General features: G+C 52.5%; 1 protein-coding gene across 20 annotated transcripts in view; it reads right to left on the bottom strand.

Moving 5' to 3' along the window:
* The window catches only part of PTPRF (protein tyrosine phosphatase receptor type F), a 280990-nt gene that overhangs the window by 46568 nt on the left and 218075 nt on the right, over positions 1-16347 (bottom strand). For 10 of the 20 annotated variants that reach the window (XM_035333708.1, XM_035333715.1, XM_035333710.1 and 7 more), the window contains 4 exons: positions 12961-13266; positions 10027-10220; positions 3893-3919; positions 1500-1617 (listed from right to left, as the gene is read on the bottom strand). In XM_035333708.1, coding sequence (XP_035189599.1) covers positions 1500-1617; positions 3893-3919; positions 10027-10220; positions 12961-13266 — 645 coding nt within the window. The remainder of the gene's footprint in view (positions 1-1499; positions 1618-3892; positions 3920-10026; positions 10221-12960; positions 13267-16347) is intronic. The other 10 variants (XM_035333719.1, XM_035333724.1, XM_035333725.1 and 7 more) reach the window with 3 other exon arrangements.

Here is a 16347-nt window from a genome sequence, read left to right as displayed (position 1 = left end):
CTGATCGGGAAGATACTCAGAATCAAAGGGATGGGGCCACGGATATGAAAATGAAAATGGGATTGTAGCCATACCTGGCTAAATACCCTTGCACAGTTTTGAAACATTTAAGCCCAGAGATGAGAGAGAAACACGTATTTGATGGAATTATGCCTCAATTTTGCCATCAGAGGGCGATACCAACACTCCCCTTTGAGGTCAAGCCTGCAGATGAGCCAGTACAAAGGCAGCTCTGGGGGTGGTTTTGTAGGTATTTAAGACATACAATTAAATTTCCACTGCCAGTGCCCTCCTCCTTGCACTCCTAATACAATGTCTAACAGCAGCTAGTGCTATGGGACACATTATTTTCAAAGTTGATTCAAAATATTAACTTTAAATGTACATCATAACATTGGAAGACTCACCGTGGTTTACAGTGCAACACTGGGATGGTTAGGAAGCTTTTCCTGTTCACAGGACAGCTGTAGCAATTTCATGAATAGAGCATACATCATGCTGAGGCACAAGGGAGACAGCATTTGAGACTGTGACAGTGGAAACTACCTCTGGAGCTCCCCGTATGCAGCACGGAGGAGATGGCAAGCTGTTCCTTGTTTAAAAGCACCAGGAACAAAGGCTCTCAGTTTGCACAAGCTGCATTCCCATAATAACAAGTGGTAAATACCGTTCCCGTGGCCGGTGTGAGAAACAGCAGGATTATCATTTGTGGGACAGGTCTAGTGAGTGGGAAATCGAGGACAAGACAATGAGAACTAGCTGGTGCCACCACCAAAGGCGAGCTTGACAGCAGCCGGAGGAAAGCACCTGGTGAACTCCTGGGTGCCCCTGCTCCCGGCCAAGGCTCCTGTGTTGCACTAGGCACAGGGTACACGTTTCTACTGAGACAGCAGAACTGAACTGGCTGGGAACACCAGACCTAGAAGTTGTGTCCGCAGCACTCCTACAGCAGGATTTGTTGCGTTCCAGATTTTACCATGGCTCTAGGAGCAAGTTGGCTGAGCTATATACGGCAGGGAAGGCAGAGGTAGCAATGGCTGGGGGGAGCTGAGAAGCACCTCTGAGGAGCCCTCCATGCCAGCGGCCATCCCAGGCAGCACTGCAGTCACTACAGGAAGCAAGAAATGGCACTCGCCTAACTCCTGCTGCAGCAGGGGACAAAATGAGGACAGGCTGTGACTCCAAAGCTGAGGGAGGGCCTGGACTTTTAGATCTCCTCTTCCCAGGTCTCTGGACTACGCAGATGAGCTCAGACCCACAAGCTTCATTGCTTTCTTGTGGGCCCTGGCAGTGTCCATCTGTTTGCTGCACTTTGCTCAGGTGATCCATTGGCAAGGCCTGTAAGGAAGGGCTGGAGATCCCAGGAGTATGTACCTCTGCAGCACCTCCAGCCCTCTCGCTTCCTCCTGCACAGGTGCTGTGGCCATACTCTCTGGGCACCTCCCGGGAGGTTTCAGCACCACCCCTGCAAGGCTGTGGTCCCTGCTCCCCACACTCACCTGCCCCTGTGGTGGTGATGACTTTCGGCTTGCTGCGGGCGCCATCCCCTTTGGTGGTGTAGGCAGCGACGGTGACGGAGTAGGTGGTTTCTGGCAGCAGGCCTCCAATGACCGTCTCCTGGGAGTGCGTCCACGAGGCAGCGAAGAGGCAAATGAGAAGAGCAAATACCCATTACCAGAGGGAGCAGAAGGAGGGCGCTGGGGTCAGTGTCTCCAACAGCAACACACCGGCATGCTCGCTGGCACACACTCATGCACGACACCCAAGCACACATGTCTCGCCCAGCTGGCACCCCAGGGAGCCAACAATCGGTAACTGCCACCGCTCCACCACTCACCTGCCTCACTTCACCCTGTCTCTAGCTCGGCCCTCCTGGGGACCCACGAGCAGCCTGTGCACACGGAAAGGGAAAGGCCTAACCCCCGTGCCCCTTCCCCACAGCCCCTGCTGAGAGGGAGACTTGCTCTGGAGACAGCCCCCCCATGAAGGCAGACTGGCCCAGGGCCGCAGCCACCCCACACAGAGAGCAAGAGGACTGTGGAGCTGTGAACCAGAGCAGAAGAAAGTTCAGCCAACTGTGGAAACCTCTTGGGGGCTCGTTTGGGGATTTTTAAGGTTGTCTCTTGCAGCAGAGCCGCAGGGAGAGCAGAGGGGCAAGGCGGGCAGCAGTGAGCCCGAGAAGGAGCACCTGCAGTGCCGCAGCACCACGTTCACCCTCCCCGTGGGGCATGGCAGGGACAGATGGGGTCAGCACAAGGCGCTGGCAAGACCTGAGGGAAAACCCTGCGCAGTGGGAGGTCTGAGAGGAGGAGGTAGGGCGCTAGCATCCTTGCATGTTCTGGCTTCCTCTGGGCAGGAGGAGGGCACAGCTCTGCACCTCAATGCGAGATCAAAGCGCGGAGCCCCGCTCCTCCCTCCTGGCCTCCAGCGGCAGCGTGACTTGTGCCAAGCTCGGCTGGCCAGGCCCGCGAAGGTGTGAGCACAGCAGCTCTCCGCAGCCCGGGGCAGGTACCCTAGAGGGCCTTCAGCTGGGGGTGCTGTGAAAGGGACTGGGACCGTTAAAACTATAGACCTGTCCGGTCAGAAAGCAAGGACAACCGGGCTGGAGAAGAGGCAAGGGAAGCTTTTGGGCAGGAGGCTCTGTTTGTTATTTACCCTTTCAGATGTGGAGAAGGGCAGAGCTGGGTAGGGCTGAGCTCAAATAGCAATATGGGCACTTAGAGGCTGCTCCAGGGGTCTGATCTCTGTCGGGGTCCCTGCCAGCTCGGGGACAAGGGCCCTGCAGTGGCTCCCAGAGCACAGCCAGTCTCCCAGCACTCACTCTCACAGACACCCACACCATTAAAGCTGTTGATTTCCAGTCGGTGCTGCTGGTTCAGGTTTCCCTGCCCAGGCTTACTCATCAAAATCACCCTGTTACCATCGCGGAACCAGCCAGCCCAGAGAAAAAAAAATCAACAAGCACCAACAAGAACCCCGCCAAAATCACCGTGTGAACCAGAGTCCCGTCCCAACTCCGCCCCTGCAGCAGATCGTGTGTGCGGGTGAGTGGACACCCAGCCCGATCGGTGCCAACGGGCCCGCGGGGGAAGCACTCACACAAAACCTGCAGACTCTGAACATCCCAAGAGAATTCAATCCTCCCAAATCCATGCAAAGAGGAATTCACACGCAAAAGCATGCCACCGGGAGCAAAGCAAGCGAGCTGGGAGGAGGGGAAGAGAGACGAGGGATGGATGAAAGAAGGTCTGATCGCATGGTGTAAACGCAGTGCTGGCATGACAAAGCCACTCCAAGCACGACTCTCCCCTGTAAAGCAGGAGGAGAAATGCTTCGTGCCGGGGATGCTCACAGTCGGGCACGCAATTGAATTGCTGACTCTAAAAAGGTCATTTTCGAGTTTGTTCCTCCAATTTTATATTTCAAAATTATGTGGGAAAAATTGGATTTAACTGTTTAAATGTGATTGTTTTCTTATTACGATCTGTGTTTCAGCCAAAGGTCATGGTTGAGAGTGTAGGTTATTTTTCATGACTACAATCAATGTGCTTTAAAGATTATATATCTAATTTTACAGTGTAACTCGGTGGGCCAACTGCTGCAGAAAGTCGGATGCACCTCCTGAGTCGATCACTTGAGCCTGCCTAAAACTGCACTGCAACAAGCTGGAAATACAGATTATGGGAAATGTCAATTGCTTTTCTGCATTTAGTAGCAATCTAAATGCCAATTTTCTCTGGATTTGCTGCTTGTGGAAGGTTTCACAATGTAACTCTCCAGCCTCATTAAGGGAGTGAAAGGGATGTTTTGACAGCACTGTGTCTACAAAATTCACAAATCGATTTACCAAACCCCTCTTTTCCAACCTGGAATACACACAAGTGGTACTTACATGGTCGACGGAGTCCTCAGCTCTCCACTGATGGGGGAGAAAGGAAGGAGGAGAGAAAAATGGAGACACAGAATTTTAAGGGGCAACGTGTAGGAAGGGGATGACAACGACAACGACGACAGCAGGGGTTAGCAGGACTGGGTGGGGGGATTATAACACTTATATGCAGAGGGTCGCTTGGCACAGGCTGTGCCAAGGGACGAAATGGGACAGAGCAATTTTCTACATGCTGCTAGCCTGCGCGGCAGGTCTGAGATCATTCACACAACTGGGGGCAAGGAGCTTCCTTCCCATATTGATGGAGAGAGCATCACTTCCTAACTTTACAGTTGTTCCCCTTTCTGGCTTTGTTTGCACTTTTCTGCCTCTTCCACCAGCAGGAGAAAGAAAGGACAAGACTCTGGGGATCAGGGTTGCCCCACAAGCAGCAGCGCTCACAGCTTTGTGGGCTGATCCCCAGTTCCTGTCCCAGTGATCCTCCAGCCACCACCTCTTCTTGAGAACTAGAGACTTCAACACACAAAACTCGTCAGGGACTGTCTGCTGGGATGTACCAATATGACATTTAACAGACCTTCAAGAAAGTGCTCTGGGGACCTCAGAAAACTGAGAAGGATCATCTTTTGGAAACAGAGTGAGGCTGAGATCTTACCCAGAGCTCCACACTAAGCTGTTCCTCTCCAACAGTGCCGCATGGCTTGGAGCAAGGCTACAACTGGTGCCTGTACCAAGGGAACTGCTCCTCGCTCCCAATTACACAGCATCACGGCAGCAAACAGCAAACACTCATTTGGCAAGAGCAGCCCTGCAGGTAAGACTTCTACACAAAACATTTCCCAGTAAAAGATCACGTGGGATCTCAGCCATGGCAGCTCAATTATGGCTCTGGAGAGAGACCATGCAGGTTTCTGATGGGATTTGGGGTTATAAGGCATCAAAACTGAGAGGCATGCCAGCAGCATGGTTCTTTGTGGTTGATGCACCAAAGGGAGGTTTGCAGAGATCACAGAGAGCTCTCTCAGCCAAGGTGATGCGTTACATCTCAGGTTACTGAATCTGCCTGGAGGAAGCACCGGTCGATGGGTTCAAGCATGGAGATGAAAGTGGAAGATAGGTATTATTGCCCCTGACTCACAGCGTGAGCCTTGGCAAGCCTTGCACTGAGCCTGAACCGCCAGCTGTGAAATGGCGCTCAGATCCTGACTTTCTCAGGACACTGGGAAGCCCAGCTAATGCTGGTGAAGTGCCTGGGAACCTGCTGATGCTGCGGAAGTACTAAATGGTATTAAAGCTACAAGTTGTCTTTTGTACTCAGGCTATTTGAGGTAGCTTTCACAGGCTGGAGCTTATCACAGTGGTAGAGAACTCTCCTCAGAAGTAAAATACATGGCATGCCTTCAAAATATTTGCTATTTTATTTTCTGAATTCACAAAGAAGCAGCTATGGGAAAAATGCTCCTCTAAGATTTTATTACAGTTCACTTATTTCATGCCATAAGACTGCAAAAGAATTGTCCCGCTAAGCCATCTTAAAATTTAATTTCAGCAAAGAGGTCAAGCTGTCCCTAAACACTTCCTATAAAGTCAAAAGTCAAAGCCCTGACTAACCACTGTTGTCCCCAAAGGTGCCCTTTTTAGCACCTTGGTGTTATTTCCAGTGTTGTGTGCTCAGCTGAACCCAAGCCACTGCTGATGTGCTGCCTGCACCGGCCATCCCACACCACGGCCAACAGCCACGTGCTCTTCTCTGCTGATCTAAAGCCTGACAAAAATCTTGCTACAGGAAGGACGTGAGGCCTGGCAGCTCTTTTCCCCCAGAAGGACACTGCTGCTCCAACACTGCTCCTGGTGGATGGTGGCCACGTGGGCTGTAGCACCCCGAGCTGCCCCAGTGCTGTCCATGTGCAGCTCCAGGAGCAGGCGCTGATGCTCCACTGCAACGAAGAGCAAGGCCACTGCGTCTCACAGCTCTCACACCACGGAGGGGAGATTATCATCCACTAGGATATTAGGCCAACATTTTATGTTCAGCCTCTGTTTGCTCCTGTGTTTCAGTGGCCTTTAATCTAGTATCAGATCAGAGTGCAAAGAAACACCTCAAGGTCTGTGTTGGAGGAGTAACAGTGAGAAGCCAGGCCTGCATAAATAGCCTGATATAAATTCAGTTTCATTATGAAAATATCATCTGCGGATCAAAACATTTCCTTCCTAAACTTGCTCAATTGCTTCTTAAATGCTTGAGATTGGTCAGTAAGACAAATTGATCTGAAAGGCCCAGGAGCTGTCATAAAAAGAATTCAGACAGTGCTGTGCGCATGAGGCAGGATGGCTCAGGGAAGTGCTAAAGCTAACAGTCTGTATTTATGGCAGCTGCAATGCCTTAACGTTTCATTTTACACTTCAACACCACACAGTATAGTCATGTCTCACCAGGGAACGGCTGTTTTCCCTGACCAAGGCTCTTATAAAAGACAGACTCCAGCCCTCTTAAACAGCCCCAGCTAAGGGAAGCAGATAATGGGGGTTTCCTGCAGATCCTTCTCTCTGCTTCAGCGACCGTGGTGCAACAGTGAAACTCCAGATGCAAGCTCAGGGCACTGAGCCTGTTGGATAAGAAGTCTGTGGGCTCCAGAACTTCTTTGTCCATTACTGCAATGCCTTTTGGATTGTGCCTTTCAGTTTTGCTCCACTCACGAAGCAGGGTATAGCTCACCTCTGCACCTAGGTGCGTGCAAGCAGGAGGAGTTGTTCCAAGTAGATCCTGATAAGGATCCCTGACTAGCACCCAGCAAAAGGGGGAGGCTGTAAATTCCTCTGTGTTACGCCTGGGGTGGGCACTGCCCAGGGAGAACAGGAGTCTCTGCTTCCCATCTTCTTTGATCTCATTCCAGCAGCTTGAAGTGCTTGCCGTTACCTCTTCCTGCTCTTCTGGTGGGACGTGCATTCGGTCTCCATGCTGGATGGAGAAGTGCCACCTGCGGAGACCACACAGTCTTCCCCTAAGCCTGCAGTCCTTCTTGTGGGCTGCTTACATCTCCCTTGCTATGACTCTGCAGAGCGGGAGGAGGAGGTGGCAGGAGTCCACAAAACCAGACCTCCAGCTGTATCCAGCCAGCTCCCAGCAGAAGCAGCAGATGCCACAAAGTCGAGGGCAGGGGAGAAAGGACACCTCAAATATGTTCCAGTCTGGGATGAGGACAAGCAGGCTGGGAGCAGGACACAATGATCCAACGCCTAGATTCACACCAGGTCCAGCTGCATGTCTTGGAGGCTGCAAACAGGAGTGGCAGAGCTCAACCAAGACTCCCCCAGTGGTGCCTCTGCTCCTTTCAGAGGTGCTCTCTGTGCCGGGATGATCACAGCCAGGAACCTGCACCCCCAGTGGCAAGATGTGAAGAAGACCCAGGGCACAGAAACGAACCTTCTGCCATTGCCTGTCGTGGGACCTGGCTGAGCCACGATGGCGGGGGCTGCAGGGGGTGCTGTGGGTGGGATACTCGCTGTCACTGGGCGCTCCTCCCCAGGAAACAGCTACTTCTGCTGGTCCATGAGTCTATCCGTAGGAGTGAGAGCTCAGACTAGAGGGCACAAAGAAGCCTGATGGAGGTCATCAGTCACAGCCACAGAGAGGAGTGAGAAGCCATCCAGACAACCTTCCAGACAACTGATTATTCTCCCTAGGCAGGAGGCTGCAAAATAAATGTGATCTCTACGGCACCAGGGCCCCCACTTCACTGCTGATGGTTGAATCCTTTCCGCTCCAATGGTTTTGAAAACTGAGAATATGTATTATCTGCATAGCTAACATCTCCATTCCCTTTTCTTCTTCCTTTCATCTTCGTTTACTCTCTCTCTATTTCTCATCTTCAATCATCAAAAATCATGAGTCAGCTTTAATACCAGTGTCTTCGTACCATCTGCAGGAAGCAGATTATGTGGTACACATACCTCCTCAGAACCAGCAGACAGCCTGTCTGGGCAGGAGGAGGGCTTCTGCCTACAGTCCTGAGAATTTCTGCTCTGACCCCAGATTTTCAATCAGTTTAATTAGCTCCTTGTACATCAGTTTAAATGTTATGAATGTTTATGAGTACTGAACATTACATCCCATGACCTTCAGGGACAGGTGGACCAGTCAATCTTTGTTTCCTTCCACTGGAAATACCTCTGGCTGTTGGCAAAGATACGTGCTGCTGGACTGAAAGGTGGCAGCTCTCAGAGGGTTCTTCAGCTTCTGGAGCAGATGCATTTCATCACAAGCACAGGTCATGCCTGGCTTCTCGCTCTTTCATGAAATAAAAAGCTCTTCTGCCAAGCCAGCGAAACCTCTTCCCTGCAGGGTCATCATTAGTTTATCCCACGAGTGATGCGACTCCTTCACAGCAGTCACTGCTGTGCAGCTGTCTCATGGCCTTCACCTCCATTCAGGAATTTCAGCAGACAAACTCAGCACAATGCATGCCAGCGAATAAATTTTGCAGCAATCAAGGACTTTCCCACATAAATTCACCAAATACGAAAGACTGGTAAGTGGTTTGACAGGACAGGAAACTTTAAGCAACTTGCCTCCTTGATGGCAACTGCATACATTCAAAGTCATGCAAAATCCAGCAGTCCTTGGAAAGTTTCTGGCTCTGGTACATTAGTGGCTTTGCACATTAGGATGGGGTTCCTTCCTCTCTCCAAAATGTATATGAGTAAGGAATGAAAGCAGAACTGGCTGGGCAAGTGTAAAATATGTGAAAAAAAAACAAAAAACAACAAGAACACTGCCAGCTTTACCCACCTACGCTTGGGACCAACCCATTAACTCCAAACTCCAGCTGAACAACAAAGCACCAATTGTTCAAACAACACGGAAGATTATATCCTCCTGGAATAAGTAAAGGGCAGCAAGTAGCTTTTCTAATGATTAAAATAAAGCAACATCTGAAACAAATAGAGATGTGCCCCAGATAACACTGCGAGGACCCTTACAGCATTTTCTCTTTAAAGTTTTCCCCTTCCACATTATTACTGAGTTTTATCCTTCAGAATATGAATGGGGAGTAAAGCCGCCTCTGTGCACTGCACTCCCCACTGACAAACGTATAAATGATTCACAGCTGCGTTCAGGAGATAGATCAATTAATCGTTGCAGCTCTCCAGTATTTATATTGGGCATCATTCAAGCGAGCCAGCTCTGAATCGATTACTCGTCGCTTCCAACAGCAGCAGATCCTGTACTTCATTTATACGATTATCTTTGTTGAGAACAGCATGGGTCATGCACGATGAAGGACCCTTGCTCCAAAGAGGAGTTGTGTATCATCACAGGGCACCAAAAGCTTCCCGGGACCCTGGGAAAGAGGCTAGTACCCTCTTCGGGGGCTGAACAGAGCCCACAGCCATGCCTGTAGCTCTGGGTGGGAACGGGGCCTTGGCTAACTACCAGTGAGGTACCCAGGAGATTGCAGAAATACGAGCAGAGTGTGGTGTCAGGATGGCAGAAGGTAAAGCGGGCCTGAACCTCACCACTTTTTCTTCCAGCCTTTCCCAGACTCAGGTGGCTTCTCTTTAGTTTGGTTTGAAGAAGCAATTCAAGGTCAAGTCCCTGTCTAGCACCAGCAGGAGGGGAGGGAGGCCCTGCTGAGCCATGCCAGGGCTGCCCAGCCTGGCAGCTGTCCCCACCCGAGGGTGCTCAGCTACCCCACGTGTCCCAGACAGGCAGCACCCCATGGGCTCTGCCCAGAGATGGGCTTTGCTCTGCACGCAGTCAGCAGCACGAAAGCAGCAGACTCGAGGCTTATTTACAGCTCTCTGAAGGGTTATAACCCGACCAGCAAAACACAAATTGCTCCAGCTGGAGTCTGCACAGGATGAGGCAGGCAGAGAGAGGTACATGTGGGAGAAGGGGGAAGAGAGGAGCATCACCCGATACATCATCTTTCCTACTGCAGTTTTCTTCTGATTAAACTTTTGACCAGTCTGCAAGCCACGGTCTGTGGATGAACTGTTCACCCTGCTCTGGCAGGGCTGTGTCCCACACTGCAGAGCTGCAAGGGGCAGCCGAGAAATGCTTGGACCCAGGCAGCCCAGCCCTCCGCAGAGAGGGAAGGTGCCATGCCCACCATCCTGCAGACCCCGTGCCATACCTGTGCCTCCGACAACATGACGTCCTTGATCACTGGCTGCCCTCGGGGCTCGTTGTTTTCCAGCTTCACGTACGTGACCTGGTACCCCCGGATCTGCCCGTGCTGCTTGTTGGAGATGGGCAGCTTCCAGCTCACCCGGATGGCGGTCGAGTTCACAGACTCTACCTCCACCTTTCGCGGTGGGGCACTGGGCACTGTAACACACATGGGATGGACACTTAGCAGGCGCCACGCAACCGCTGTCAGCCAGCCCTTACTCCTTTGCTACCTTCCCTCCGCCTCATTGCAAGGATGACCCTGCTGGCACGGGTCCCTTGCACCTGCCTGGGAGGTTGTATTGAGGCTTTCCAGTGGGGCCATAACCCTGACCCTGTCCCAGGGCTTCTGCTGCTCTCAGTGGGAAAAAGCAGGGCTGGGATATGCACTGGTACCCCTGTAAGAGCAGCTGTGCCGGATCAGATTCATTTCTTGTCCCCCAGCAGTGGCCAGAAGCAAAGAGCAATACAAGAATATAAAGAGTTTGGTAACCACTTGCGGCTCAGGGTGCCCTGCAGCAGAGGCAGGGGTTTTGAAGCCCTTTTTGCATCCTGCCTGTCACTGCACACCTCCTCCTCTCAGATCCCCTTGCGTACATCTAAACGCAGTCCAGCAGCCCCAGGTAGCACCACTGGGTGCTGAGCCTGCCTCGCGGGGAGCCCTGGTACCTGCCACCAGCCAGAGTACACGCATGCCTGTCCCCTGTGACAGCAAGAGGTTAATGAGGGGGAAAAGCACCATCCTAAAACAATAACCCAGAGCTCAGAGACAGCAGTCACTGAACTCAGACAGATAAAGGGGCCTGTGGGGATTGTGACAGCTCTAGGGACTGTATTTCATGCACGGCTAGCTGAATGCTTTTTGATAATAAAATGAAAAATTACACTGCCCAGAAAATATCAATTTTCTTGCAAGGTGAGGCCCGTTTAAAAATATATTTATACCGTATTTACCATTTGGAAAAATTACCTCCTTATTACTTTTTGCTCTTGCATTGACTGTGACAAAAATGTCAATGCTAAAAAATTAGCCTCTTGGCTGCTCCTGGAGAGCTCCTGCCTCCTGAAGCAGCTGGGAGCGGAGGTGTCAGCTGCTAGGAGAGTGCCCAGCACCCCGGCGAGGGGCCTGGGCTCCATCCTCACAGCTCTGCTGCACGCCTCCTTCCACCTCCCAGTGCCCAGGAAAATCCAGGGGTTTGGAACCCCCTACGCCCCAATTCTCCACGCAGCAAGAAACAATCAGTATTAGATAATTAGGGATGGATAGCTGACAAGCAGACATAATGAATGCTGCTATTTCGACCAACTAGATGGGGAAGAAACGGCTACCCAGCAGGTACGCGCAGTTTTTAAACCGCAGGGCAATTCATTATTTTCCCCAGATGTCCTTCTTAATTGTACGTAATTAAATAAAATAGAGAAAGGAGGAATGGAGCATTTTAGCACTGTGAGGCTAGCCCAAGATATGGGAATGGAGGGGGCTGTGCTTGAGTAGTTACCACCTCCCTGCTGGAGCAGCCTACGCTGTAATCCAGCTCACTTAGCGCAGTGACCTTGGGCAAGTCGCAGGGTTTTCCTGTCCTAGCAAGGCACCTGCCCCCACACACAGCCAGGAGTCCGCACAAAAGGCAAGATCCTCCCTGAGAACCGCAGGGAAGCTGTGTGTCAAGCTCTGCTGCCAAGAAAAGGCAAGAGGCCTTGGCAGGACACGGTACAGGGACGTTGTGGGGACATGCAAAGTTGTGCAGGTGAGCGGCCCTGCGTTTCAGGGCACACCACCCTACTGCAGGAGGGGAAGTTACCCTGTTATGGGAGGAGTATGCTGCAGCCCAGACCCAAGAGGGAAAGTTCAATTTGTTTTCAGATGGCAGTTTAGCATTTCTTATTCCTTTAGCGTGGCTATCTATTGAGCGTCAGCGTGTCGGAGGGATGTGAAATCGCTCCTGACAGCTGAGCTGGAACGTCCAACCCCAGTGCCCAAAAACTGAGAGAGCTTGCTGCGACATTTCTGGGGTAGCAGCTTCCCCTGGGCTACAAGTCTGCAGAAGGAGAACTGAAGCAAACAATACAGGCAGCAGGAGATACACAGATGTGTTTGCCAGCCCAGGCATGCCGTCAGCGATCATTCCCAGACACCGCTTCCAGAGCCACCGAGACAAGGGGGACAGTGGCAGTCCATTTAGGGGAACTGTAACACGTCTGGTTTCAATTTGCTACTGACTGGACAATGCAGAGATCATCCCTTCTTTGCCCGGATGGTGCGTCTCTCTCTCCTCCCATTAAATCTGCAGCTTCTGGGGTCAGCGCGAAGCCATGGAAGTTCCTACTGTCACCCTGAGCTCTGGCACTTTCAAAGGAAATGGCTTAAGTCATGATGACATAACTGACAGCCCTGCTAATACAAAGCAATTTCTCTTTAAAGCTGTCGTTTCCAGTAAAGTGCTCTGTACATGCGATATTCTGACTCTTGAGCGGAAGAGCAGATTTATATAAGCTGTGGCTTGCCTGGAAGCCGGGGCGGGAAGCAGCTTTCCTGCGATATCTACAAGTTTCAAATGGATTTCATTTCTCCTTCTTAGTTTGCTGGATTTCAGGTCAACAAGTAAACTTTAAGTCCTGCTCTCACAATGTGAGCAGCCTTTGGCTGGCAGAGCTCACGTTGCCTTCAGGAAAAGGGAACTCACCACCATACAACACCAGAAAACCAAAGCACCGTGACGCCTTCACCTGCTGCCTGAAGCAGCCAACCAAAGCACTGCTCCCAACAGCAACCAGTCCTGCTCGAGGAAGCACTCCCATAGCCTGCATCCCCACTCCCTCTCCCCTCCTTGCAAACAACTCATCTAGGGGAGCACTGGTCACCCCGGGGTAGCTGAAGGAGCTGTTTGGTAACACCTACCATCCTCATCAGTGCGCACGTGCACAGGGATGCTCTCCGGTCCTGGCCCCACATCGGTGTGAGCCCTTACCCACACCTTGTACTCGGTCCATTTCTCCAGGTCCTTGATCTCCCAGCTGGAGTGCTCCCGTCCAATGCCATCCACCACATGCTTGGTGCTGTCATCTCCTTCCACTGCCTGGTAGGCAATGGAGTACTGGGTGATGACCCCATTGCGGCTCTGGGCAGGCGGCGGCACCCAACTTACCCGGATGGTGGTGGAGCTGGTGCTTACACACTCGACTTCTTGGGGTGGGGCGGAGGGGGCTGGGGATAAATAAATGAAGGAAGTGGGGAGATGAAGGGAAATGAGTGGAAGGACAAACCAAAATGCACAGGGAACTTTTACCCAGCCAACTGAGCACCGAACGGATGCACAAAATGCAGCCCGTAGCTTCCTGGATGTCTGCCTGCCTTCCTTGTGGGTCACCAAAGATCGTGCTAGGGGCAATTTGTATTTGAAGGACAGCATGGAGACAGAAGAGCTCTTCTGCAGCAGAGAACAGCTCCTCCCAGTACAGCTCTGGACACTGGCTTTACCAACACAGCAAATGGGAGTAAAGGGAGAGAGAGAGACTGGTAAGGGGAAGGAAGATGCTCTCAGTGAGGATCTGAAGCAGATGGAAGCCAGAAGAAGCAGGAAGCTACAGAAGGCAGGAATGGCAGAAGGAGAAGCTCACACACCAGACTGCACAAAGGCTTGCAACAGCCCGCTCCTAGACAAGTGAAGGAAACAACAGAGGGCAGGGAAGGCAGGTGATGGAGGCTGGCTGGAGTGCGTCCAGGTGGAGTTTGAAATCCCGATTTCAGCAGTGAGCAGCATCTCACCCAGGTGGGAGCCAGGTGTCGTGCACAACCAGGAGGTAGCACGGGTGTGCTGCTCTGCACAGGCGCCTCGTACCTGGGACTGACTGCTTCGTGCCTCCCAGACTGGCTACCTGCCTCAGCAGCTTGCTGGAGAGGGTTGGCAGGTCTTGATCCCTCCCAGGTGAAAAACCAGCTGCAGTTTGAGGTAGTTTCTAAGCCCCAGCAGTGCTAACACCACAGGGGGAGGAAGAGCATTTGGGCAGTGGACAAGGACCAGTCCTGTCCACACAGCATTGCTGGGAAAGAGAAATGAAACAAATCTGGGGGGTGAGAAAGGGACCAGGAAAGGAGAGATGACCGAGGGTTGTGGCAATCTTGCAGCAGGACAATAGTTCTGAAAGGCTGGAAAGTCAACTAAGTGGGCAAGTGCCCTAGAGATGCTCTGCTCCACCCGGTGCCCTGGCAGCATGGGAGCCCTGTCCCAGGAACAGCAGCCCCCTCTCATTTGGCCTGGGATGCTACAGAGATGTCAGGGGCCTCTAGCAGCAAAACAGCATAGCCCCCTGCAGAGGGGTTTCTGTTGTCCGGGCCATGCCTTGCTGCTGCAGGCGGCACACAAGGGGAGAGGAGCTGTGCTCAGGTGTTCCTCACGAGGGCAGAAGCCCGGAGAAGGGAAGGAGTCCATGTGGTTGTGGAAGGGACAAGGGAGGTGGGTGCATCCCTGGGTGCTTGCATGGAAAGCAAGAGCCCCAGGCAGAGAGGGCAGGGCACCACCACCAAAAAAGCGCATATAATTGCTGTAAGGCTAGGAAGACATCTGGCCAAGCAATAGGGGAGTATAAGGCATCTTGATTTGCCATTGTGGGTGAAGGGCTGCTTTCCCCTCTTCACTGCACCCAGAAGCCCAGAAATGCAGGAAGAGAAGCTGGTGCTTCTCCCCGTGCTGCAGTCCTCGAAGCCATCAGTGCAGCTAAGCTCACCTTTCGGGGGCATGGGGACGGTCTGGCCTACCTGGTCACAGGAGAATACAACCTGCATCACCCCAGACAGCAGCAGGGAGCTTAGCTAATTGAAACACCCAACAATTGTGCCTCAATCATGCTGGGCATGGGATGGCAGTGGAAGGAGATCTGGGGAAGCTGGAGACAACCGGACCTCCAATGCCACCAGTGACTTCTGCTTGCTGGGAACAAGAGCTGCTTGCTTGCAGAGGCAGCTGCAGGCTGCACGTAACCCTCAGTGTCCACTTCTGTGCTCAGGGAGTGCGACCCATACCTGGTGCCTGGGAAGAGCAAAGATGGAGGGAGAGTGGGCAGAGCTGGGCTACTGCTATGGGCTGCACTGGAGGAAAGAGAAGCCAAAGCAACACGTGGAAGCAAGCAGTTGCCTTCCTGAGGCAGGCAGAGCAGAAACGGCCCTGCCATCTGGTGTACTGGAAGCGAGGAGGGGTAGAAAACGAATCCTCACACACTTCTGGTTAATCAAGTAGAGAAGTGGCAGGAAAGAGAGTAGGAAGATACAGCACCAAAGCAAGAGTGAATTCAGGGAAAGCGTAAGACACAGAGCCTGGTGGCATCCCTCAGAGGGGACAGGTGAGATGTAAGGAGCTTGGCAAAGGCAAACCTTTCATTTGCCACAGTCTACAGAGAAGCCTCTCACAGCAGAGCTCTGGCTGTGGGCCTCCACAGCACCCTTCAGGATGCGGCAGTGAGCTCCTTCTCCAAAGTTTTGGCTGGCAGCACAGGCAGGTCAAACGCTGGCTGTTGACTGGGTAAGAGTCACACACATGATGTACAAGGCACAAACTCAGATAAACACTTAAAGAAAGCAAAATAAAACTTGGTAACATAAGCAGGATCAACTTAAAATGCATAAGGAGTGAAAGTGTCCCTGCTGGGGTCAGCAGAGAGCAGGCTGGGTGGCAGCACGCACCCACAGGCACACGGTGCAAACACTGCTGTCTCCAAGCTGCTCCATGCGGCCTCCCCCGCTGGCCCGCAGCAGCCCTGTGCACCCACCCAGCCCACCTACTGCTCGGGCTGGGGAACAGGCAGCCTCAAATCCACCTTCACACTTGAAGCGAGAACAGCGTGTTAATGGTGAGCACGGAGCTGCCGCTCCTCTCCTGCAGCACGCTGATTGCCTGAGGCGCTGCAGGCTCCTGGAGAACTCCCCGGTGCTCCTCAGCCCCTCGGAGCAGCCGTGCTCGTACTTTGTGCAGGGTGCCCAGCAGCTAAGCAAGCAGCTTAGCAGGAAACAGTCCAGGAGGCAGCTCTTTTCTCAGGTGGAAGGGTGTGAAGGGGCTCTGCACCCCTGTGGCCTTCCTGGACAAACATCCCCACTGCTCCTAAGCAGGGATGCCAAGACAAGAGCCCAGCAGCGGCAATGCAGACACCCCTCTCCAGCCCATTAGTGACTCATTATCAGTGATGTGCCTCCTGCCTTACCCTTGTCTGGCTTGTCAGGGCCAGGAACAGAGCCTGAAGACAGGCTCTTTGGAAAGCAGGAGTCTGTCTGCTCCTGCGGTTTGTGCCCCACCTG

The sequence above is a fragment of the Oxyura jamaicensis genome, chromosome 8, assembly GCF_011077185.1.
Source record: "Oxyura jamaicensis isolate SHBP4307 breed ruddy duck chromosome 8, BPBGC_Ojam_1.0, whole genome shotgun sequence".
NCBI lineage: Eukaryota > Metazoa > Chordata > Aves > Anseriformes > Anatidae > Oxyura > Oxyura jamaicensis.
This window is presented reverse-complemented; position numbering and strand designations above follow the sequence as displayed.